Below are 27,500 nucleotides of genomic sequence, written 5' to 3'. Positions count from 1 at the left end.
AATTAAATAACATTCTTTAAATATTTTCAGTACCTTATCCGAACTTTAACAGTTAAACGAGTTTGATATCGTAACCTAGGTAATTCCAGTGCAGTTTTGCAAGCAAATAGATTCATGGCCCATCCCGAAAAATAAAATTTAATGGGGTTTTCCAGTAAGTTTATTTTCGTCTCTTCTTTCCAGATCACAGACATATCGTACCAGGCTCAAACAGACTTCCTCGATCCAGGGGATGGATATTTAGTGGAACATAAGTTCTTTCAAGCACCTGATGGTTTTGGGTAATTGCATGCATATATAGTTCTTTAGTAGTTGTGTATATATGTATTAGATATTTTGTAAAAAACAAAAAAAACTATATATTTCTTCAAGCTCTGGTCGGTGGTTCCTGATATGCTTTCGCAACTTTTAAATGTAAAGACGCCATTTGTGCACTCTGAGGAGCGAACCCAGTGGTCCACACCATTCCTGTCGTTCACGTCTCTGTCGCTGTCTGTGCGTGAGGCTGTGTCATTTGCAAGAGCTCGTACCGGCATAAGGCCAGCTCAGTGTAAAATGAACGAGCGAATGAACTACAAATATTTAAATAGGACTTTAGTATCTAAACAACAGGATCCAGCTTTACTTTAATTATCGTATTTTTCTTTTTGTTTAGGCCTACATAATTAATTCCAGCCTTTCAAACGTCATGTCTGCAGATGTCTTTTTCATTTGTAGGCGCAATACAGATGCCAACCAATAGAAAAAAAGATTTTCCCTTGAAATTGTTTAATGATGTAAAATTTATTGTTATTTGCTGTAACAAAGAATGTAGTCAATATGAATCAAACGAAATACAATATTGGCCATCTCACTTCTTATGTTCTCTACTCTCTCTCTCTCTCTCTCTCTCTCTCTCTCTCTCTCTCTCTCTCTCTCTCTCTCTCTCTCTCTCTCTCTCTCTCTCTTCTAACTCAAAGTAATGTACCTACGATTAACTTCTAGAGTTTATGAAGGAGTGTTAGAAGGCATAACCGATCTCAGTTAAGGTCCAGTACACTCTTTTAATTTAGTTCTAAAATTCCTGTTGTAAAAAGACCACTTCCCCATCAAGTGTTCTTAAACTAATAAGTGATATTTCCTTTCATTCACATATACAAAACAGAACAACGACAGAAGAAAAGAACAGCACCGAAGCTCCACTTGACATCAGAACTGCTAAACATGGAGACTACTACTGGGATGCAGAGAGTCTCCTGCTGACGTACTCTGGTTAGCCTCTCAGAAGTTACTAGTGTCATTGCTTATCTAGTCACAAGCATAATCTCTCTTAAGTATCAGTCATGAAAATTGGAAATTTGCAACATTCTTTTTTTTTTTTGGTTATTAGTATCAGTCCTAGCTCTTGCTTTTGAAGAAACGTAAACAAATTTATATTTACATATAAGTATATATATATATATATATATATATATATATATATATATATATATATATATATATATGTGTGTGTGTGTGTGTGTATATGTAATATATATAAGATACATATATATATATATATATATATATATATATATATATATATATATATATATATATATATATATATATATATATATATATATATATATATATATATATATATATATATATATATAGTGCTCCCCACTTTTCGTAGGGATAGGTTCCAGAACTGCGAAAATGCAATATCTGCAGAAATGAAAAATCCCCTCCAAAAATGCCTGTAAGTGCTTATAACTGCCAAATACCCTTTACTCCTTAAACTGAAATGCTTATAGCTGCCAGTTTTAAAAGTTCACTGCCAAATTCAATAGTTCAAACAAAAGTATACCTTAACATATCATACTAAAACAATTTAATATCTCTTAAGTATATAAATGCCTAAAATGCTTATAACAATGTTTTACTAATTTTCAAATATTAATATTAATGTAAATACAGCAAAATATCTATAAAATGTTTAATACAAATTAGATCTTTAATACAAATTAAGTAAATCTGTCTTACGGACAGTTTCACCGCCAATAAAGTTACCCCTGTGTAAGTAAGGAAAGCCATTTTCTCTTATAATATTGAAGTCATTCCATTTTCCTATTACATTGGTAAAAAAATTACTGTCACTAGGGCAATAAATATTTTTATTGTGCATATGTATTTCTGTTCTCTCTCTCTCTCTCTCTCTCTCTCTCTCTCTCTCTCTCTCTCTCTCTCTCTCTCTCTCTCTCTCTCTCTCACTGAGATATGAGAGACTGATTTTTTATGCATGCATGATTGTTTTGTACACTATAGTTTTGTGGATAAATGTAATGATACCTTTTCATTAATTTTTTCTTATTTTCCATGCTATAATTATACAACTTTTTGCATTCCAAAAAAAAGCAGACTGGAAAGTAAAATGAAAATAATTAGCAAATCACCGTATGTAAACTTGTTAAGCTCATTCCTGGGTGGGGAGCCCCAGAATGAGCTTAACAAGTTTTCGAACGATGATTCGCTAATTGTTTTCATTTTATTTTTCAGTCTGCTTTTATTGAAATGCCAAAATTTGCATAATTATACTATGGAAAATATGAAAAAATAAATGACAAAGTAACATGACGTTTATCTATAAAAGTATACTGTACAAAACAAATAACCATACATGCATAAAAAATCAATCTCTCTTATCTTAATGAGAGAGAGAGAGAGATTAGTGGTCACACATTCTGTAAGACTGATTTATTTAATTTGTATTAAAAATTTTTATAGATATTTTGCAGTGTTTACATTGATATTAATATTTGAAAATTAGTAAAACATTTTTTTATCAAAAAATGTATTGTGTCATGAAAATAAAATGAAAATACAGTAATTGGTGAATACTGCTCCATGAAAATATTCACGAATTGGGAAAATTTCAATGTAAAACTGAAAGATATGTTCCACAAAGTGAAGTTTGTAAAATGGGGGTCCACTATATATATATATATATATATATATATATATATATATATATATATATATATATATATATATATATGTGTGTGTGTGTGTGTGTGTGTGTGTGTATATATACATATATATACATATATATACTGTTTATATATATATATATATATATTATATATGTATGTATATTTATATATCTCTCACTCATTCCTTTCCAGTATCAGGAAATTTTACGAGGAAGAAGAGAGACACCTTTGAGACGCGGCCGTACGGCAGAATGCGAGAGATTAATCTGAAAGTATACCGGTAAGGAAAGTGGCAGATATCTTTGAATGGAGAGGCCCCTTTGCTTATAGATACTTGTGTTCTTAACGATTATTTCTTCAAGCAATAACCATTCATAATCCTTGCGTAATTTGTATATATAAAAATCTGAAATACTGGCTACAATTAGAATATCTCTATGTATCCGTCTGGGATACTATACTTCACAGGTTAGTATACTAAACACATTAAATTTTCCGAGCACAACTCGTAGAATTAATTTTAGCAGACTGCAGTTGCCCGTTCATTGTCGAAACCCTCGTTTTCAAAGGCTCCGTAGGGGGTTAGTGCCGTCAGTGCCCCTCTCGAAGTGGACTGTAGGCATTACTTAAGGTTCATTGTAGCGTCTATTCAGCCCCTAGCGGCACCCCCTTTTATTCCGTTTACTGTCCCTATGTTCATATTCCCTTTCTTCCAGCGTACTTTCCTCCCTCTCCTAACGGTTGTTTCTTAGTGGAACTGCGAGGTTTTCCTCCTTTTATATACTTTTTAAACCTCTTTGCTCTCAGTTTCCCTCTCAGCTCTGAAAGACCTCATAGGGCCCAGCGCTTAGCCTTGAGCCTAAATTTCACATTCCATTCCATTCCGTCTTTTCAAAGGTGTCTCTACGACGGCTGCATACCCCCTACTGCAGAGCCTCTCCCGAGTGGACCGAATGCCACCTATCGGTGGTCACAGCTAGACACGTGGCAACAGGTACCTGTGGGAACCGGAGGGCGCCCCACCAACGATACTTCCGAGTTTCCTCGCGAAGGAAACAGCGTCACAATTCCCCAAGGTTGGAAGCCATGGCTAATATTTCTACCTTATTATTGCTGTGAACGAGTTTTGTCTTTTTAATTGCATTGATCTCTTTCAGAAAAATGCACGTGTAAATGTGGTACAAGCACACGCATGCACTCGTGTATATATATATATATATATATATATATATATATATATATATATATATATATATATATATATATATATATATATATATATGTGTGTGTGTGTGTGTGTGTGTGTGTGTGTGTGTGTACAATGGAATTCAAAAAGATTATTGATGTTAAACTTCAAAATAAAAGTTCAATAATAATAATAATATAATAATAATAATAATAATAATGATTATTATTATTATTATTATTATTATTATTATTATTATTATTATTATTATTATTATTATTATTATTATTATTATTATTATTTAACTGAATTATGCTGAAATCCGTACCTTGGCGAAAAGTGTATGCTGGAATTGTTCTTTTACCATTTAAAGGTCTAAAAAAATTTAATGCCAGTAAAGTAGTGTTTCATATTTTTTCTCCACATTTGAAATTATTATTAAACAACAGCATTTTTACTGCTGAAATACTTATACTATATATAAGAAAGATCATACCAATATTAAAAATCGATTTTAAATGATAAAGAATGGTATTGTTACTATTGAACTTCAGACCTACTTTGTAAACAATGGCTATGTGAATTTTGGTAGTATCGTTGTATTTAAAAACAGTGCTATTATTTGAACGCTCCAGTTCTAAATTTACTCTGAAACAATGACGCCCAAATTTTTGCAGGCATGTGGCTTATTGTTGACACGACCGTCCCTCCTTTGGGTCGTGTTTACGTCTACGGCGTTCTTGAGTTCGAAGACACCATGGACCACGAGTTCGAGGCGACTATCATCTACATACAGGTAAAGGCGAAGGCTATCAGTGTACAGTAGATTATGGTGGCATACCCCACTAGCCTATTCTTCCCTGTTACAGGTGTTGTCATCTGTTGCCTTGGGTAACAGAGCTAAGTGCCAATTCATGAAGTTTTTGTCCTATGGTATGTCATCTGCAAAGTATGTTCTCAGCGGTTTTGACTGGGTATGAGAGCGATATCGTTGTACTTCTTCTTCTTCTTCTTCCCAGCTTGTTCTCATTTTTATATGGGGTCGCCGTGATGCCTTCTTTTGAAGGACTTTTGATTTGGCTTTTGGGGTAGACTTTTGTAGTCTCGATCGGCTGGCCTGCCTGACATCGCTTAGGCCCCGGTATTGTGTACATGTATTGTACCAGTTCACCAGCGCTTTTGTACTTCTATGAGACGTATAATTCTCATGAACCTGACACAGGCTCCGTTGCCTAAGCTTAGGCCACCTGTAACAACGCTAGAATGCCTGATGGGGTACTTTTCTCTATACACATATGTGTGCTGAGGGTATTAATACTGCCTTACCCTTGCGTATTACTTAATGGCTCCATCAATAATTTTTCTTAGATTACCAGGAATTAGGTATATACATGAATTCCATATGTACAGTATAATTCTTCGTATTCCATACTGCATCCTCATCTGTTTAACTTGTTAATTGCTTGTTTAAAATATAGTATAATCTCAAGAAAGTATCATTCTTATGAAACGGACGTTGATGACATAGAACATTAAATTCAGAATAATTAGTCTCTTCACCACAATTGAGAAGAAATTGGGATATATCTCAATAATCTTTTCTATTCATTGATCTGCTATTTTTCTTTTTCAGGGAGGTGAAGTCTTGGCTGGAAAGTCCAAAGACCAGCCCTTCCGTCATAACCTCACAATATCCTTAAGAGGGTCCCTAGATCCCTCTGATCCCGATAATAAAGACATGCCTTTGCCCTTTGGCGCGCCCAACGTAGGTTGGAAAGCCATTGGTAGGTTCTCTCTCAATTTATATATATATATATATATATATATATATATATATATATATATATATATATATATATATATATATATATATATATATATACATATATATACATACATACTTATATACATACATACATACACAAATACATATATATATTAAATTTGTATATATATATAGTTAAATTTATACATTTATATACAAAAAACATGGGTTGTTTTATATATATATATGTATATTTTATATATATATATATATATATGTATATATATATATATATATGTATATATATAATATATATATATGAAACAACCCATGTTTTTTTGTGGCAAATCTGTAAGCATGTTAGGCATGCATGCGTTCGAGAATACGTATTCCAAATTTGTCCGATATAAATATGAAAATAGTGACGGTATAAAGTTGAGAAGGGAAAACAAGTTATGAAACATAACACATTAACTTTCCCCATTTTTCTTTGATATTATACAAAAGGCGTGTTTGGGAAGCTTACACTCCACGGGGAAGATGTCGGCAAGACTTGGGTCAAACTTGGCTCAACAGCGTCCCCTGGTGATTCTCAGGTCATTCTTAAGGAAAACGTTGACCCTAAATTTTGGGTCAACAAACAGGTATGAATTTTAGTTAAGAGAACTTCTCTTCTGTAAAACTGGAAGAAAAATTAAAACGTACAAAGCGCAACTAATCTCTATTCCATTTTCTTCATATACGAAAAGTGTCAATAAATTATGCCTTGTTAGTGATTATTTTGCTAAGGAACATCAAGTCTTCTTGATTACTGGATATTTAATGAATGCCTCAAAGTTACGAATTATTTTCAAATTTTTCTGTAGAGTAATAGATGAAAATGTTTATGGAAAGGAAATAAAAGTACAATGCTTTGAAACATTTTTGTAACTCGATTGATTTTCATTTCAATAAAAATGCAAAAACAGCACTGGATAACTAGATATTCACTGGTGAATGTTACCTAGGAATATAGTTTAGATGGTTAGATCACCTAACCCACTGCTTTCCTGGCTGTAACACAAAGTTTGCAACATCGAAAATTCAACCTAATCTAACTTTTGCTTATGCCCATTTTTGGATTATAATTAAAAATTATAAAGAAAATAGGCCTAATCATGATGTAGTTAACGGCTGATGCGTTGTCACTGTTGTGCGCAGAGTTTCAGCGTACAGCAATTCTATTGAAGGGTGAATGCCGCAGTGACCGCGTATTATTTCTCCCCTCGAACCAGTCTTCATTTGGTGAATGAATTTTTTTTTTTTTTTGAATTAGCGATGATGATAAAAAAAAGTGGTCCGTTCAAGTGTTAACACGAAAGAACGCAAACTTCTCGTTAAAGACTCCAATTAAAAGAAAGACTCAACGGACGACTTTTTTTCAAATTATTTCTTTTCCAGATCATGATCACGACTTCATCAAAGGACCCCGAGGAAACGGAAGTTTGTAACGTCACTTCAGTGTCTAACGGCACCACCCTTGATCTGGACTGCACTCTCCGCTTTGAACACCTAGGTGACCTAATGAATATACATATAATATATATATATATATATATATATATATATATATATATATATATATATATATATATATATATATATATATATATATATATATTTATGAATTTTATCATCGCCGTGACTCGTATACAAGCATTAAGCTACAAATGTCCTTTGATATCTAATTCGCTCTACCTCGGAAATAATATGTTTTCATATATGTTACCCGGAGGGGAATTGTTTGTTTGAGTTCGTCGTCTCGTGTGCTCGAACGGTGGTTTAATGCGCGTCACTGTGGTCCTGAGTTCTTGTCTTCCGTGGTTCGAGCCCACGAGACGACGAACTTATTATCAACTAAAAAGTTCACCTTCGGGTAACATATATGAAAATATATTATTTCCGAGGTAGAGCGAATTAGATACTGAAGGACAGTTGTAGCTTAATGCTTGTATGTAAGTCACGGTGATGTGATAAAATTCATGTATATATATACATGTGTGTGTGTGTGTGTATGTATATATACATACTGATGTGTTTGTGTGTGATAGAAAACTCTTAGGGTGATGCTTACAGTAATTCTTAGTGGAATAATTTACGTTCAATGTATCTTAACAATTTAGTCTTCTTATATTGGCAATATTAGGGTGATCTCCGATAACGATACATTTTGGTACTTCTAATGGTTATGTTCATTGATATTTTTTCGTCAATTGATAAATTGTAAAGTTTAGTAACCATTGATGATGTTCGACAAGTTCATATTGCAAGTGAATGTTGTTTAGTAACTTTGATCTTGGTATTATAAAGTCATGCTCGATATTGCCATGTAACCGTGGAAAATACTAGATGATCTGATTCTACTATTTGTCCTGGAAAATGTTGGTGATTTATATAGGTCTACCAAGCATATAATACTTTAAAAACTTTCCTCTGCAATTACGAATCGATCAAGCGTCCCCAGCTCAATTCACCACTGCATCCCTTTCTGCATTAGGAGAAACATACAGCTTGCCTGACGGGACCAATTACAGTCTGGCCTCTGAAGTCGGTCTGCTCGGTCGAAACATCAGAATAAGAGGAACTGGATCACCGCCCAAGGACAGTTTTGGTGGCCGCATCCTCGTTTCTGAAATCACAGTCAATGGAGTTGATTACAGAGGTGCAGTGATTTTGTTTAATTCGTCTTTTAGATTATTATTATTATTATTATTATTATTATTATTATTATTATTATTATTATTATTTAGGAAGGAGACCTTCTCTGAGGGAGTAGTGGTGAAAATTATAGCTGTTTCCACTGCATTTAATTTGTATAGTCACAGCATTTAATCTGTATAGAGAAGACTCTATACAAATTAAATGCCGTGGAAACAGCTGTAATAATAATAATGATAATAATAATAATATTATTATTATTATTATTATTATTATTATTATTATTATTATTATTATTATTATTATTATTATTATTATTATTATTATTCAGAACATGAACCCCATTCATATGGGAAAAAGCCTGCGAGGATCATTGACTTGAAATTCAAGCTTCCAAAGAAGATGTTCTTCATTTGAAAGAAGTAACAAGTTAATAGGAAATACAGAAAGAAGAGATCCATTATCAGAAAAGAAAAAAAATAAATTAATAAAAAGATAAAAATGTAAGTAAATTATTAAAATACAAGGAGAATGATTTTAGGGAAGTAATGCGTTGCATCTTGAACTTTTGAAGTCCCGATTGCACAACATTGTCGGGGAGACTGTCCCACAGTCCAGTGGTGTGAGGACTAAAGGATTAGTATCATTAGTTTGTGTAAGTGTGTAGTCTCTGGTAGTTTCCCTTCGTATTTTGAAGTTCAGTTCATTTCTACTGTGAATTTAGAGAAATTGTAATATTTCATTGCGTGTAAGAGTTGTGATGATAAAAGTTTCAAATGGACGAGTAAGGCTTGATAAAATTGTGGCATTTCCTTCGCTGATATCAGAACGACTGGCAGCCTTTTATCTTGTAAGCTCTCTGGTACAACGTATTTGACGCATTAACAATAAAAGAGTAACAGCTACTAGCAGCAATAATACAATTTACGTCAGTATGTATCTCATTTCCATTAAATATCCTTCCTAGGTGAAGCTAGGCTGAGTAACGTCGAGTTCCAGGACTTTGGGCAAGATGGATTCACTGGAATATACGACCCAAGATACTCCGTCGTCTTCCATGGACTCGGAACAGAGACTGACGGGAACAATTATCTCCGGAAATGTTCCTTCAATAGGAATTACAACACAGCCATTGGCTTCTTTGGCTCCAATAACATCACTGTTGAGAACAACGTTGTTTATCGCACTGTTGGACCCAGTAAGTCAGGGTTGATGGGTCAGAATTGTATTTCTTTGTTATTTAATTCATTTCAGTTAAGAGCAATACAATACAATTTTCTGATGAACAGTGGGTCACTTTACGCAACAAGTGGAAGAACCTTTATTCATTCTAGGAAGTTTGAACATTTAACATTTTGCTGTTTTGCAAACTTAATAATGCAGATACTAATTGTGTATATGCAAAAATATTTGGTGTCCAGGTGAAGATATCATGGTAAAAGGTATACAGCCATTCAGAAATTGATAGATAAGGATCCACATTTGCAGTCATCTTGGCGTGACCTTACGAATTTATGCCATTTCACATGATCAAGGAAAGCACCAAAACTTATCTTTATACAAACTCACAGCAGTATCACACCTGAAGAGACTTCATACTTATTACCCACACGACAGGTATACGCGATGACTCAGAAGGGAACCTATACATCAAGAATCTATTATCCGTGATGCTCTTTCCGGGAACTTACAACGGCCGGAAAGAAACACAGAACATCGACTGGTTTGGCACTTTCGCGCTCAACAGGGCTCAGGGAGTCGTTCTGGAAGGCAACGTTGTCGCAGGTATTTTTGAGGAAATCTTTCTATTCAGCTCTGTAATCAATTTGGGTGACTTAACCATCAAATACGATATAAGCAAAATAGGAACGACTCCGGTTAATATGTTAAAAAAACCGTGAAGTTTTTAGCAACGCCATCTATTGGTGATCTGACAAAACACCTATCTTGCTTGTATTGTCCATATATTACCATAGGCTGCAGCCGCTCATTTTTGCTGCGTGGAAATGAAGTGACCATCGCATTACAAGGTTCTGCGTTTTCCTTTTCCAGTACCACCAAATTTTTTAATTCTCATTCTTTTTCATGTTTTTTCAGGCCAGATTTAGGTGAGAAAATGCATTATTTAGTTTATATAATCAGTTGCCTTCAACATTTGGAAAAATATATAATAATTTTATTTTTTACTATTAATTTCAAAATTGATTTCTGATTGGTAATAAATTCTACATTGCTGTCAATGATTTATGGAGGACATGTTTTTAGAGGAAAGTGAGTCGTGATTAAACTTGCAAAAATGACATTACTACACCGATTCATAATTCACGCCAAATAAATAAATAAATAAATAAACAGAAAAATTGATCTAATCTTTCTTTTTAAAGGCTCCGAGCAAGCAGCCTACCAAACCTACGGTGAAAGCTGTAATAACAAAAGCAAGTGGTGGAATAATGAGGCCCATGGTGTCATTTACGGCGTCATGGTAGGATAGATTCGAGTTTTTTTTTTTCTTCGAAGCTTACTAAAACAAACGGGTTTTTATTTCTATCTTAAACATTTATTGATGATTGCATAAACACGTATAATGAATAAACGATGCACGAACGTATGATTAACAAACCACATCTTAGTGTGACAAGAGCTTTCTTAAAAGTATGTTTTATGTTTTGTTTCTCCGAAAGTTGTGGAACAAGATTCAGAACGACATTTCAAGCCTATGTCGCCGTCTTCGTGGTTTCTACGTTTGGCGCGCTTGGGACACGGCATTCTACATGCAGGGTTCAACGAGCTTTCTTTTGGAAAATGTGAGTTTCATTTGTTCGAATAATGAAGTTTTTTTCTTAAGCCAAAGTTTAGTATTTTACTGCTGTAAGTAACCTCTCTACCAGATTAAAATCCTTCTAATGATAGGTAGGAAGTTATTCCATGTGTAATGGATAATAAAAACTTACTTTCAGTTGTAAGGCCAAATTTGGAAAGGTTTTTCCCTTAACTACAGAACTTGAGTTATACAATGATTAGGAGATTAAAGTTACTACCGGTTATATATTTTCTAGTATATAATATTATACTTTAGGTTTCATAAAAATTGGCTTATTTCGGCTGTTTACTTCACTGAAACTGATTTTCTTGCCTCATTGTTTTATTCTAACTTTCGAAACCTTTGGCTGTGTGGTGAACGCTAGGGCACAAGTCATCTTTCCCTGTCTCTTGCTACTCATCTTGTTGCTGATGATTATTGTTTGAATCTCTTGCTAATATAAAACTTGGATATTCAAAGATTCCAACCCTCCGTCAGGGCAACCGCATTGCAGTCACCAATGGCTAAATTTAGTGAAATATTTATTTACCACTTCCTCATGTAAGGGATGGCATCAAAAGGTGTTGGCCTTCCGGATCTTAGCAAGTCTTTTGGGGATGAGGTTGCCAGCCTCATCCTCTTTTGAACCCTGGATGCGACCAGCTTTTTCGGCTCTCTGCCAGGTACACAATTCACTTTATAGGTTAACAGAGGCACAGTTGTTCTTAAAATGAGCTTGCCTATCTGCCCATCCTTGAAGGAGATAATTAGCAAAAGATTCAAACAATAATCATCAGCAACAAGATGAATAACAAGAGACAGGGAAGGATGACTTGTGCCCTAGCGTTCATCACCCAGCCAAAGGTTTCGAAAGTTAGAATAAAACAATGAGGCAAGAAAATCAATTTCAGTGAAATAAACAGCTGAAGTAAGCCAGTTTTTATGAAACCTAAAATATAATATTATATACTAGAAAATATATAACCGGTAGTAACTTTAATCCCCTAAGCACTGCATAACTTAAGGTCTGTAGTTTAGGGAAAAACCTTTCCAAATTTGGCCTTATAACTGAAAATAAGTTTTTATTATCCATACACATGGTGTAACTTTTTTACTATCATTAGAGGGATTTTAATCTAAAAGAGAGTTTATCCAGTTGTGAGGTTACTTATAGTTATAGGAATTAAAATATGTATATACACATATTATATATATATATATATATATATATATATATATATATATATATATATATATATATATATATATATATATATATATATATATATATATATATATATATATATATATATATATATATATATATATATATATATATATATATATATATATATATATATATATATATATATATATATATATATATATATATATATATATATATATATATATATATATATATATATATAGAGAGAGAGAGAGAGAGAGAGAGAGAGAGGGAACAAACAGGAGGACGAAAAGGAGGTGATGCATATTCAACTTATTTCCAGCCAACGTTTCAAAGCGTGGCTTCATCATCAGGACTAAAATACAAAAGTACCTACAATTAAAATCAATACATAAGACTCAGTAAAATTATTAATGTTAGAATATAGATATTAGAGCCGAAACATAAAAGTTAAAACCAATCTACTAGTAACGCCTCAAGAAAAGAAAACTGAGTAACCAAGAAGGGCACCAAAAGGACGAAGAAACATCTTAAGCTATAAATAGAGGGACAGAAGAAGACTGACTATTCAAAGATGGAACCAGTTGTTTGTTGGTTGACGACTCGGGGACATGGAGAGAGGTTTCATCGGCAGCTTGCTGTAAGATTTCAAAATCATCGTAGTAAATACGTTTGTGTATGTTTGTGTGCAAATGCAGTCTACTCCAGGGAGATTGCTCGTCAAGGAAATATAATAATATAATAATAATAATAATCATTCCATTCACAGTTTACATGGTTATCTTGTAGGTTTATTCTGCGTTCCTCCTGTTGATAAAATGAGGCTACATTTGTCTGTGGCTATCCTCCTGAGCTCAGAAAACTTCTGTTTAAAGCTACCCAACGTTAAATCTTCTTTCTGTGTCATTCACAAGGAAGTACTTATCTGTAGCTCTTCATCCTCCATTAAAAGTAGTGAACACGGAAGCCAGGTGATTGTGAAGAACCTGCATGTTGAACCGAAATAAATGTTTCCTCTCGACGGAGGCCATGACCAACCCTGTCACATTCACGCAGGTGGTGTCTGTGGAGAGCAAGGTCGGAGTGAACCAGCTGGTCTACGGCCCTCCCGCCCTCTCGCACAACTTCGCAGACAAAACGGCGACGACCAGGAACAGCACTTTCGTGGCTGCTTCGCCCTCTCACACGTGCGACTACCAGAACTCGAGGCCGAAGATATCCAGTTTCTTCGGGAACGTCCTTTGGCCAGCGGGAATCAATGAGGGATATTACGGCATCCTCTTCGGCACTTTTATGTCAGGCCCGAATAGTAAGTCGTTCAGGAATACACGTTGTATTTTTGTTTTATGGGAAGGGCGACGCCAGGGCCAGATTAGGGTATCTCCCAGAAGGGAATTCTAAAAAAGAGGAGAATATGTCTATGTATATATATATATATATATAGTAATCTTAAGCTCTCTTTGCCATTATTTATCATGGTTATCAGGGATTTCTTCGTTGTTGTTTCCAAACATTGGAACGCCTCACTGTTGGAGTACTGATTTAAAGCAAGAGTTTAGAAATGAATGGGGGTCGAAAATGAATGCCGGATTATGTAATGATTCGGAAAATCATGGAAACGGAAATTTTCACGGGAAAATTATCTTCCAGAGTTATGTTACGGTCCAGTGTTTAACATACCCTAATACGGCACAATTGTAACGTTGATGAAATAAAGTGCAATATCCCTTGAGTAAAAAATTATAAATTTGACAAAACCAGTAATTTAAAAATCACTACAGAAACTGAGAAAATCGTTCCCAGAGAGGATAAACTGAGGTGTTCCCGAAATCCATAATCCTTACATAAAATCAGTTAAGTAGATAATAAGGCTTGCAAGAAAACAAAATGAACACTCCTTAATATAATCTGATTACCCAAACAGTGGCCTCAAAGCACGCATTCCACGAGGCCAAAAGTTACCCGGCAGTTCGAGGAGGAACTTTCATCCAGAACGTAACCTTCGCACACTTCAAGACGCGTGCATGTGGGAAAGACGTAGCCCTCGCCACCAACAAGGATTCGGACGACGGCATTCACCCGATCTTCACAAGTGGCATCACGTTCTACAATTCTTCAAAAGACAATTATATCGTCATGCACGAGTGAGTTGTTAAGGATATTTTATCATCATTATCTTTCTTAATACAGAAGAAGTTTAATTAAAAAATCCATTCTTTTGATGCACGGTAAAAGGCATCTATTTTTTCGTTATTTCACACATTAGAAAAATATTCTTGCACACAGGCCCAGCCTCTCCAGAGTCAACCCATCTGATTGCGTCGACATGACATGTGACGGGCTGAAGAAGGTCGTTCTTCAAGATATGGACGGAAGCTTACTTGGTAATTGAAGATTTAGTCTGTATGTATTAAATACATAAGGAATGGATTAGAACTTTTTGGCATTTCTGTTAGGTGTATATATCACTAATAAGGGTATTTTTACTGCAGTATCTTCTTCCTTCGTAAATGATACCATATACTAGTAAAATGAAACCAAAATATTTTCAGTTTGTTATAAGCATCCGTTTACAAGCAGGCCACTGCCTGCATCTGTGGCTTGTCGTAGAAAAGATTTACAAAAAAATATTTTGATAAATATAGTCTTCTTTCCTTATGAGGATTTAAGGTATATCTTCTTCCATTCAAACATTGTGGTATATGTATACATGTGTGTATAGGTAATGGATGTCTTTACGTAAGCATGGCAAGTTTTTATATTTACTTATACTAGGTGGATTTATAAGCTTGTCCATCCATGCCTATCTGCTTATATACTGTATATATATATATATATATATATATATATATATATATATATATATATATATATATATATATATATATATATGTATATATATACATATATGTATATATATACATAATATATATATATATATATATATATATATATATATATATATATATATATATATATATATATATATATATATATATATATATATATACTCTGACCTCTTCCTAGGACGAAAGAATGCCACTGCAACGTCCCAGGCAGAGTTTGAGTGGGATGGTCTTCCGGGTCACGGAGTCGGAGACTACAGAATCCCTCTTGCCATGAGGCAGGACATCAACGGAAGCGAAATTAAAGCATCAGAGAAATTCCCTAACAAAGGTCGGTCATTTCTGTAACTTATTTTTCTTTTTATTTTAGGAAGGGTTGGGATGGTATCCTGAAGGACTGCAGAATCATTTTATAAACCTTTACGCCAGGGCTGTCCACGTTTGGACTACATTTAGGAAATTTTGTATTTTTTATTTTTTTCTTTACTTATTTATCCGAACAGCAATCAACAGTATAACTTCATCAACATTTGGTTTTCTCGAAACTTTTCATGTTACGGTGAAGCTTCTTTGCAGAAGCCTGATCGGAAGATCTTATCGTAAACGATAGTTATCATGATATCCCTCAACCCGGACTAACACCTATGCAAGAAAAACATCCACTGATTTTATAGGCATGATATTCCATGTTTAACTAATTCTTATTTATTCTTGTTGATTAACTCATTTTTATCAGGTGTCATTCATCCTTAATGTGTACGATTTCACAGGCATTATGAATGAACTATTTACTGTCTCAGTCATCCTGAATCTTTCTACTTAAACATATATTATACGGGACTATTCACTACATTTCGTTCATCCTTAATGCTTCAGCTTTAACAGGTGCCATGCACGTGACGTACTTTGTCCCATTTATATTTAATTTCTGCATTCACTTACAGTATTCATCATATTGCCTTTATGTTTAATTCTCCTTGTTAACCGTGCTCACTACATATAATATTCATCATTCATAAATCAGTTTTAACATATCTGCAGGCATCGTTCGGAATGGGTCCTGTTCCCTCGTAGAGAGTTGGCGTGCCTGGAACTGCTCATCCTTAAGGCATCGCATGTTGGTGATCGAAAGCATGGATGCTGACACAGAGATTAGGCGTGTGTCCCCCATTGGGATAATTGCAAATCCAGGTCAGTTATTTGTAGCAGAGACTCGCATGATATTTTGATAATGCTCTTAGTAATTATATTTTGCATCACTACTGCTGTTATTAATGAAAGTAACTTTTACACGACCGAATACTCTCTTTTCAACTGATGAACTCTCAGGAATGGCACGAATTGCTACAGTGACGATTTTGCTGGACATAAAACAAAGGACTATACCCAGAATGGGAGTCGACTCATCAGATAAGCTTTTTGCTATCCAAACAGTGCAAGATAACCTGAGTTTTTTTTTTTATCCTTCCATTCGATGTAAATAAAACTTTCGGAGTTTTGTCCATGCTATTCTTATTCGTGTTAATACATGGAATATAACATCTGGAAACAGCCTCATTTAAAAAGAAAAGAAGATTGTTAGCTAAAGAGAACCGGCTTATTCTAAAATGGATAACTATTCTTTGACAATTCAAGTTCTCTGTGTTTTTAATGAAGCTCAATTTTATTTGCTAGGTCATCCCAGTTCATCTTGGAGATGCATCATTAAGAGAATGACGTGATTTTCACACACATTTACACGTGTGTTTGCATGTGTATATGACTGTGTATGTATATATGCATGTATGTACCAGTTATATTTCACACCACATGGAAAGTGAATTTACCATCTCACTTCAAGGGAGGAGAAAATAAATTAAACGGGTATTAGTTACAGTATCATATAAATAATCTATTCGATCATATCTTTGACATTTTCGTCATTTCTTTAACTCTTTCTAATCCAAAGAAAGTCTAGAAAATATAAAAATCTAAATTCTGATATTTCAAAGACAGTAAGGTTCGTTCTGCAAATATGCCTGATTTGGAAAGTGATGGAGGTTAAAGACAAAGCAGATTTAAAGATGCATACTGAGAAAAGGGAATGACATTTTTTACCTGTTAAATTTCATAATACGTAATTCCATCTCTGTTTTCCTAGGACCCAATGGCTACGTAGATTTACTCAATGGCCCCATGGACAGAGGGTGGTGCATGGGTTATACCTGCCAAGAGAGGATATCAACTTTCTACGCCATTGTAGCTGCCAACTACACGTACGAAGTAGCTATGACGGGTACCCCTCCTCAGGTATATGATTTGCACCGTCATTTACTTCGCAGGATGATGTATAGTTTTCGAAATTCATGTTATGGTTGCCAGAGGTTTCTTTTAATATTCAGTTACCCGACTATTCATTTACGAAACTTAGTTTGAAACTCAAATGGCTTAGAAGGTAAAGCCACCTCAGCATAAGTGCATGGAGTTTGTTTTTAAACATTGAAGATGTAATGGAAACCAAGGATACCTTGAAAATGTTAATACATATTTGCCAAGTAAGGAGCTCACATGACTTGCCTGTCCGTTAACTTGATCTTACCTGTTCTCACCTGGCCAGTCTTTTAACCTTCTTTACCGGTTAGTCTGTCTCGCCATGAGTCCTTTCTTGCCAGTCACTGATTCATTGGGATTTCTAATTTGACCTTGATTAATTAGATCTGCTTTCATTCAGTTAACGTTATGAAATGTGTACTATCAGCTGTTCAGCATAGCTACTTCTTGTCAAACCTCGAATATTGTGTTTTAGTCAGTTATTACTTACTTGTCAGTCAGGCATTAGTCTAATGAATTTGTGACAGTTTATATTGCTACTTGCCAGTGTTTCATTTTTGCCTGTCACATTTTCACTCCACACGACTCGAATTTATTATTCATATCACAGAGACCTCTTGACTTCTCGATTTCCTCATTAATTCGGATTACACTTTCTGTTGTAAGTCTTGAATCAGAAATGGGATTTAAATGAAGAAACTCACCTCTGTTTGTAGAGGAAATCTACATGTCGGTAAAAGTGACGTAAGCATTAACCCATTTTGCCACAGAGAAGGATTCTGGGCAGGAAGGGGGACTTCTTGACTGATTTCCCATTTCGGACTCGATCCTATCAGTGAAAAGCGTATCAAAATGTACGAGGATATTGAAAAGTTAAAGAGGTCTTTGTACCTTTGGAAATTTCACATAGTTGTTAATTCTTCCACAGCACATTCGGCTGCAGCTGCTGCATTCTGACCCCAGCGAAGCCGTGATCGTCCGACTTTTTTTCCCGAAGACCCAGCGCTACGACGTCTACGTCGACGGCGAGTTCATACCTCCGAAGAACATCGATATCAAGGAGTATCCTGGTAGCTACCAGCTCCTCCCTTCTGAACCCGGTTCAACGGACTTCTTCCCGACGCTGAAAGATGTAAGAGATACGGGTCTTTATTTATGAGTCTTCGTTTATTGTTTGGAAATTATCGTCTCTTTCATTTGCCTCTGGTTTCTCGGGGTTTCCTCAGTCCGGATGAAATAACAGACCTGGTTATTTTTCTTATAAATTACTTTCTGTTTAGGGATATACTTTTTATTCTGATGTCTATTTTGATTCTGCTTATCCAGGTAATTATTTTTCTTTTAGGTTACTCTTTCGTGTTTTGCTGACTCCTTCCCTATCCTTCACCCTTTCTATGTTTATCAATGCCCCTTTTTCGACTTTTTCTTCTCTTTAGGGGTCGTCCCTCTTAGATTTACTCTTTCTGTCTCGTTATATCTATTTGATATTCTTTTCTGTTTTAGCCTTTTCCTCGTCTTTTTTTTTCCTCTCTCTCTCTCTCTCTCTCTCTCTCTCTCTCTCTCTCTCTCTCTCTCTCTCTCTCTCTCTCCACCGTCTTATGCTTCTTCGTAAGCGGTAACGCGTTACCCCTCCTCATCGCCCGACAGATCGTCGGTTCGAACTACCTGCAAAGGAGAGAAAAATTCCTCCACGTTCTCCTACGAGGTGGGCACGTCGTGGAGATCAAGATGATGCCCGTCGTCATCCTGAACATGGGCATCGTCGTGGACATCAACAACTTCTTCGAAAAAGATGTCGTCAATAACGTAGCTCAGCTCCTGGGCGTTCCTCCTGCAAGCGTCAGAGTCACAAATGTCGTCAGAGAAGATGTCGGGAGAAGAAGAAGAAGAAGAGACGCTTCTTCGTCTCAGAATGTTAATTTTGAGGTTGGTGACATTTCGATTTCTTCGTCTTTTCGTCTCGTCTTCTTACAATTCTTTCTGTATTTTTCTTTTTTTTCCCCTCTCTCGTCCTCTGTCTAAACACGCACAAAATAAATAATAATATATTTCTGTCTTTTTAAGCATATGATTGAAATACTAACTCAGTCTTCCTTCTTGTCTGTCTGGCTCTCTGTATTTGTCTAACTTTTTGTCTACCGTGCTTGGACGAAATAACCAACCACCTTTTCCTAACCCTGTCAAAATGATTCGCTGCCTTCCTTCGCCTTTTGAAGAAACTATTTTGCATATCAGATATTTGTAGAATACAATGTTGAAGTAAGTAAGTCTTCTATCAAATCTGCTTCATTTTCCTAAAATTTTATAAATTGAACTTTATTTTTGTTTGTCTTTCTATCCGTGAATCCTTCAGTGTTCAAAGAATTCTAAGTGATCAAAATGAGAGAAAAATGGGTTAATCCTGTTAATAGCTCCTTTCACTCAACCCGGCAACGGACTAATTGCCATCTAACAATAACTATACCTTGTATACTCAATGACTTTCGACTTTGTTTCTGTATTTCTCGGCAGTTCGAAATCGGGAGCCCCCCCTCCCAAGGCTCAGGAGGCGGAAACAGCTCGTCCCCAGAGTCTTTGGGTTACGGCGATCTGCTCAACACCGTAGGGAACGCTGTCAACTCGTTCCAGACTGACGCTTGTGCCCAGTGTAATTTTAGTATTGCTTCTCTGAGTGTAAGTGGAATGCATTTGTTTATTCATTCGGTCAAAAAATACAGTCATTTGCATTACAAGCTCAAATTCAGATTCTTTTCATTTGTATTGATTTGATTGCGGTGCGTCATTCGCAGAACGATTTAATTTTTCCTTCGCCTTTTGTATCGTTCTGATGGCCACATACAGTGTATGTTGCGTTCGAAATCAACCGTTTACTTTAGTTTACTTTGATTTTTTAGGGTATTTTTAAATGTTGTAAAGTATTTAAATCAATCACATGATGCAGCTGAAAGATGACGTGTCTCGGACTCGTTATAGTCTTGTAAGTTTTGAATCTGTTAACATTTATTGTGAGGATAATATTACATCCTGATTTGGGAGTCTGTGTGCTAATGCGCTTGTGTAAAAGCATGAAGACACGGATAATTTTGCTTGTAGGATTCTGGGTGATCTTGTAAAGTACCTCGTAGGTAGAGAAAGAGAAGAGAGAGAGAGAGAGAGATTGATAACTGTTGTGTGACAGTTCAGTTTCTTTTTGTAGATGATTTGCATTTCTTATATAGTAAATATTTTTCCTTCCTTCCTTTTAATTTTTATGTCCATAGATAATTCAACAGCTTATGTTCCAAGAATAGAATGTATGCAACTCACTGTGACGTCTTTTGTATCCCGATAGCATCGAGAGTTGGAAAAATATTGGCGTCGTTAGATTTAGGTGGCCAGTAGAGGCTTAATTGTTATCATTTTCTGTAACGTGACGGTGATAAAATCGTATAAGACCTCATATTGATAATATAACAAAAGAAAAACTGAACTACCATACTGAGTTGATGCTTCGCAAAGAGAAGTCACATGTCATTGCTTATGCCCTTTGGGAAAACATATTTAATATTTATCGTCCCGCAGGTCATAGAACCCTCACCGCCTCCCAAAGAGCCAGGGCCTCCTGCTACAGAAGAGACTGGGGGCGTGGTTATATCCCGGCGCAGAGCCTTTCAGCGTCATGCAGCAGAAGGAAGAACTAGCGAAAGCGGAGGCAAGCTTGCAGTCGACTTCCTTTGAGAGACCAAGTTCATCTTTCATGACTGAAGACCTGCCTGAAGTAGTTACGGCTTTTACGCCTTTCTACGTCGTCCCGGCTGTAAAGGTTCTTTCTGATCAGGTCTGTATGAGGATTCATATCTCCTCTCATTTTTCTCGTCCTTTTACATGTATACTGTTTCAAAACTCATCAATAATATCCCGTTTTCTTCTTTTCTTTTAGGTTTGAGACCAGTTTTTCATTTGTAACTTCTTTTTTTTTTTTTTTTTTTTTTCTTTTTCGTGCCTGCATCTGCTAGTTACACAAGGAAAGCTAACTGCTATTCTTTCTGTACTCCGTCTTTTCCTTGACGCATTTTAGAAATATTTTGCTAAATCCATAATAATTATGATTTCTCCCTAAAGTATATAACTGAAGCTTACATATAGCTCAATGCAATAAAGGCGTGTGAATGAATTTAAATGAAAAAGTTAAAAAAAAGACATATTCTCCATAATAAAAACAAAATATTTCCCTGACAAAGGAAAACTAAGCTTCATGTTATCCTTTCCAGGGCAATGAGATTATGTCCTTGGGGCACAGCAGCAATCCATGGCAAGTGACGGCAAGTCTTATTAGTGGCCCTGTCGACGGCCAGGTGCTGGGAACGAAGACTGTCCCGTACGTCAACGGATCTGCTGTCTTCAGCGACCTCGCTGTCAGCGTGGCTGGAAATGATTACCAAATTTCTTTCTTTGTGTCGAATCCCAAGACAGCCCCGCTTCTCATGGTCACAAGTCGGATGTTTAGGTAGTGTTTAGCGGCATGTGCAAGAAGGTTGTCTTTAGTGATGATGAATGGTATGCGAGAAAAGGTGTGGTAAAATTCTGACGCTAATTTTGTTGGATAAGGTGGTCTTTCGTTAGAGTAGGTGAATAGGGTATGTATGTGAATTTATAAGTGATAAGACGCCTGTTGTGAATTTTTTTTAATTCAGTAGTGAAGTTATTTTGCTACAGACTTGAAGGAATAAAGACAGATGATAGTCATGTTGATATAAGTAGCGTAAAATAATTTCGCTGATTGATTAAAGGTCACCCTTGATTTTAAAGTCCTCAAGCTTTGTAATAAACTCTTACATAAAAGAAAATTTCAAATACTCTGTGACATGACCAGGAGCATTATAACTGATGTCTTCGAAATATGAGTTGTATGATTCATTTTGCTTAATATACCTACTATGGCAGATTCTATACAGAGTGAAATATCTAATTTTTTTTAACAGTGAAACAACCCTGCTGTGGAGAAATGTAGCACTTATTTTCCGTTTCAAAACATTTCTTAGTAATCGGAAGCTGACGAGACATTATTCAAGCACTTCGGTTAAGTGGGTGGTATTAAAAATCACTGTAAATACTATAGACGTTTCTAAACAGAAAAATTCCATTTCAGTGATATGGTTTTACCCCACCCCACCCTCCAAAAAAAAATTTGGACTGTATCAAAACATTAAATTTTTTATATTTACGTACTTTGAAATTTTACGTACTTTTGATGAAGTTCTTATTTACATTAAACGTAGTAATATAGAAAGCATTGATTAGCAAATTCAAGATTTTTCTTAACTTCAGCTTCGATAACGTCTGATGATGTGCCTTCTGTTTGAAAAGAAAAGTAAATTTAATTTTACTTGAGGATTCAAGCCCAAAGCCAAACTAACTAGAAATAGACCTACAAATTGCTGAGTCAAACCCCATTCAAGATCATAACCCGGATCTTTTCATTTGTCCTCAATAAAGCAGACAACAAACCCCAACTAATTTGATCATTCCCCCGGAAGGGCCCTCGACAAAGAAGTTTCGTTGCAAATCGTAGAAGCACCGAAGGAAGTTTCGCCTCACGAACACTTCGAGATAACACTGTCCGTAGTCGACGCCAGCTTCCCCTTCAGCCTTATTAGAGCCGATTATATGATGGTGGGTAGAGTCAGTTTATGGTTTTCCTTTCTGTGATATTCAACATAAACAGTGGTACTGAGAGATTCATGTCTTAGTTTTCAAAAATGTTTTACGTGGAATATTGTACCTTATTGGAATTGTTTGATTTCTCTTTTAAAACAGAAGAATATGCCAAAGTTCCCTAAAACACATATTTTAGATATTGACAAAACATGGAATTAACTAAACAGTTTATTGCTTCAGCTTTTGACAGTATGCATTAGTATTGGATGGCAGTAATGACTAGGCAGTCCTCATAAGAATAACTCTTACCATTTAGCGATATAGGGAAATCAGGTAAACAAGCTTTTAGCGTTTTCATAAACTTTCATGATAGGTTCGAAGTTATTGTATGGTTGTAAACTTGTCGAATTGAAATCCTCTGATATGCAAGTTGACGGGCTCATGTCAGCCCCAAAACTCGGATAAAATATGAGGGTTTCAAGCCATCTTATGATCTGCCTGAAATGCAATATAGATGCAAAAATCTAGACCATATTTAGCATTTTTCAAATGGCTTGTACTTACTCCTTTGGCATTGTAGTCCATGTTATAGCACATTACCGGCTGAAACTATCCAGTGGTAGTAACAAGATACACCCACTGTTGAACATAGTTAAGAATAAATTCAAAGACCTCATTCCAACGGGAGCCGTTCTTTCCAGAACTTGATAAAAGTCACATTTTCCTCAGTAGAAAATGATTTTCCATTTTCATCGTAGGGCCAGAAGATGGTAGGGAACATCCAGCTGGAGCCCTCTAGCGAGGGACAGGGCATCCTCCATGGGATTACCAGGTAAGAGGCAATTCTATTATCATTATTACTAACTATAGTGTACCCATACCGTAAAAAATGACCATAATATACTCGAGGGTCTCGACTCTCGGGACGTTATGTAGTGTCCTGAAGAACATGCCGACGCAGTGTTACTTCATTTTGCATATTGATTTAGGGGCCCGTAGAGTTCCTCGTTGGACGGGTCGGTACCGTTCTCGGCTAGCACTTTGGTGTCCCACGTTCGAGTCTCCGACCGGCCAATGAAGAATTAGAGGAATTTATTTCTGGTGATAGAAATTCATTTCTCGCTATAATGTGGTTGGGATTCCACAGTAAGCTGTAGGTTCCGCTTTTAGGTAACCAATTTGTTGTTAGCCACGTAAAACAAAACCTAATCCTTCGGGCCAGCCCTAGGAGAGCTGTTAATCAGCTCAGTGGTCTGGTTAAACTAAGGTATACTTAACTTTGTGAGAAGCTAGCCCTGGACGGCGTTTATTACACGTAAACCATCGCTGTTGCTTACAGAAAGTACATAATGCTTTCCATTATATGGGATATTTTATGAATGACATAAAGAAATTCAACAGTAGCAAACATTTCACCGTTTATTATATTTTCCTTCCCTTAAGCAAAGCTTCTTTGGGTTCATTGCTATACGCTTGGATGGAAGAAAAGCGTCAACTGATAGAGAGAGAATTGAGGAATTTTTTTTAGATATCCTAATTTTCATTCAGAATTCCCCACCATCATCACCTTCTTCCGTATTTAAGTTTAACAGTCGCCTAACTAGAAATATTTCTTGTTTTCCTTTTCAACTGTTTTCCGTCCGCCCTTCATTTCAGTATCGCCGTTGAAGACGGTAATATCCCGACCTTCACTCTTCGAAAACTGAGCATAAGCGACTTTGGACGTTACCAATACAGTGTCACGGTCTCAGTCATGCCCGTCCGATGGAGTCTGGTAGCTCAAGGTAAGAGGGAGGATCTAACTTTCTTAGTAGAATGAATGATTAAATCGTGGCTTTTAAGCATCATGACACAGTGTATGTTTACAATATCAACATCAGCTATTCCTGGGTTATTCAGTTAAGTGGTTCAATGAATTGTTTCCCACTGTCTCCAAGGTTTGACATTTTATCTATAGCTTAATTTTTCTTGATTTCTATCATTTTTGTTTCATTCAAGATGCAAATACACCTCCCTTGGGCACTTTTCCCATTCTTTCTTTTACCTTACCAGCTTAACTGGCATCAGATCAGGCGACAGCATACTTATTCCTCTCTGTATGTTTACAGGATCGTTGGACGTGCTCCCGGCCATGGCAGAGACCATAATGATTAGGATGAGAGCGATGAGAAGGTGGGCGCGTCTGAGAGGCATGGGGAAGAAGTAAGGTTTTTTTGATTCTTGATAAGGTTTTGAGAATCCGGTCTATTCAGAAACTGATGTTCCAGTTTGATTCTGGTTCTATCGTAAAATTTGTGCGGTGTATTACCAAATTATGCAAAATTTGGTTTAAACACTGTCATTTTTTAAATTTCGCAGATATTCAAGGAATATTACAGAGCCATAATCAGGCGCAAACATTTCTTAAGAAATACTTTTCCTTCATGATATTTATAACTGTAATAATCAGTCTTTACCAGAAAATTATACATTTTATATAATAGCACGGTTCTTTTAAAGCAGTGAGTAACAAATTCACTCAAATCTCTGTTGGTCAAGCTATGGAAATTATACTTTTGCTCTATTTCCCAATGTGCTGGAAGGAAAGAATTACAAATTCCTGTCATAAAAGCCACTGGCCCCCTTCAGTGACTGAAAAATAGACATAGAAGTACAAGGTGGCAAAGAGACTATAGAATGCCGTGACGGAGAGTGAAGGACCCATGTGCAAGTTTTATGACCATTTGTGATTTTTACATACAGTGTTTACTGTGCGGCTCACTGCAGACAGTACTAAAGGTTGTCAGCAGCGTCTCTTCAGCCCTAGTTAAGTTGGCTTTTGCCTCAAGTTTCTTTCCATTCCCTCTAGTCCCTTTCCACTTAAAAGCCCAACTTATCCAGCTTTCACTTGCAGTTATGTTCACCAATCATTTAAGAACAAATCCTTCGGGTTAGCATTATGATTAATTGTAACAATAAGTTATTGTCTCTGGCTTTGCACAAGTGATCAGTGTATGAATGACCCTAACGTTATGACAAGTCTAATCCAGAATTCGATCGACTTGTTCGTTTCCATTTTTCATCGTCTGTTCATTCAGGTCATATCTAGTTCATTCGATTATTACGTATTTTCTGTTGTAATATCCGTTCGTTCAGAATACGTAATATATTTTTATTATAAATTTATAATGATAACTTTAGAGGAGAACAGCACGTCACAGCATTCGACATCTGTAAAGAATTATATTGTTTCTATGCTTCATCTGTTACCCCGTCAGTCCACTCACATGCAAACTCGTATGCGATCATTCATTTTTTGTTGACCATTTTCAAGCTTTAAGATCCTGCCTGTCCTCTCTTCAACAGTTCGGAGAGTTGCTACTTAAGGAACTGAAGGAAAAAGTAGGAACTTCGGTGTTTTGGCGGCACATTTCTGTGGAGGTCATCAGGATGATTCCATATGCTGAAGTCTTGGTAAGTAAATTGATCCTGATATTCCCTCAGTTCTTTGAAGTAAAATATCGAATCAATAAAAGTACGCAATTCAAAACTAATCTCGTGTTTGAAACAATGCAGAAAATGGCGTTAGGGTAGGCAAACATTTTGTGTTTTGGGCTTTTTGATAACTTATTTTCTTCAGTGTCCTAAGCTTAATTTGACGAAGTTATGTACATGCCTATGTATTTCAGTTGATTTCTTCCATCTAATTTTCAATCATACAAATTATCTATCTATCTATCTACTCGCAGATACGAACATGCCTAATTACCATTCCACTAAGACACTGAAAATAACATCAATCCTCACAGAATTTAATTAGCAACTAAAATTGCACTATATGAGAACCCTTACGCCAGGGCTCACAGTGAAGAGTTGACATCTAATCCGATGGCCACCTTTCCGATTATTCTCTAGAGGAAACTTTCCAGTTTCTGGTAGTAAATTTTTAAATTACTTTTTCCCAAAGAATGAAATAGAGTAAAAATATCCAAGGATGCTTTATGTCTGTTTTTTATTTGTTAATAATTTCTGTGATTATGCCTGTAAAAAGGATACTAAACTTACACACAATATTTAAATTTATTTAGTAGGTACACTCTTTTAGTTATCACAGCAAGATTTTATGGCGCGTGCATC

The 27,500-nt window shown here is 35.8% G+C and overlaps 1 protein-coding gene across 1 annotated transcript in view; it reads left to right on the top strand.

Moving 5' to 3' along the window:
* LOC136828638 (fibrocystin-L-like) overlaps positions 1-27,500 on the top strand; it is an 87,527-nt gene that overhangs the window by 54,920 nt on the left and 5,107 nt on the right. Inside the window, 29 exon segments of the mRNA XM_067086674.1 lie at positions 184-281; positions 1,145-1,251; positions 3,147-3,234; positions 3,852-4,030; positions 4,818-4,936; positions 5,774-5,924; positions 6,413-6,549; positions 7,346-7,460; positions 8,442-8,606; positions 9,570-9,800; positions 10,220-10,387; positions 10,987-11,084; positions 11,284-11,406; positions 13,648-13,900; positions 14,516-14,735; positions 14,878-14,975; positions 15,619-15,768; positions 16,479-16,628; positions 17,578-17,726; positions 18,676-18,879; positions 19,395-19,673; positions 20,259-20,420; positions 21,309-21,564; positions 21,998-22,233; positions 23,264-23,399; positions 24,143-24,216; positions 25,041-25,168; positions 25,493-25,586; positions 26,730-26,837. Coding sequence (XP_066942775.1) covers positions 184-281; positions 1,145-1,251; positions 3,147-3,234; positions 3,852-4,030; positions 4,818-4,936; positions 5,774-5,924; positions 6,413-6,549; positions 7,346-7,460; positions 8,442-8,606; positions 9,570-9,800; positions 10,220-10,387; positions 10,987-11,084; positions 11,284-11,406; positions 13,648-13,900; positions 14,516-14,735; positions 14,878-14,975; positions 15,619-15,768; positions 16,479-16,628; positions 17,578-17,726; positions 18,676-18,879; positions 19,395-19,673; positions 20,259-20,420; positions 21,309-21,464 — 3,600 coding nt within the window. The 3' untranslated portion in view covers positions 21,465-21,564; positions 21,998-22,233; positions 23,264-23,399; ... (2 more) ...; positions 25,493-25,586; positions 26,730-26,837.

The sequence above is a fragment of the Macrobrachium rosenbergii genome, chromosome 43, assembly GCF_040412425.1.
Source record: "Macrobrachium rosenbergii isolate ZJJX-2024 chromosome 43, ASM4041242v1, whole genome shotgun sequence".
NCBI classification, from domain to species: Eukaryota; Metazoa; Arthropoda; class Malacostraca; order Decapoda; family Palaemonidae; genus Macrobrachium; species Macrobrachium rosenbergii.
This window is presented reverse-complemented; position numbering and strand designations above follow the sequence as displayed.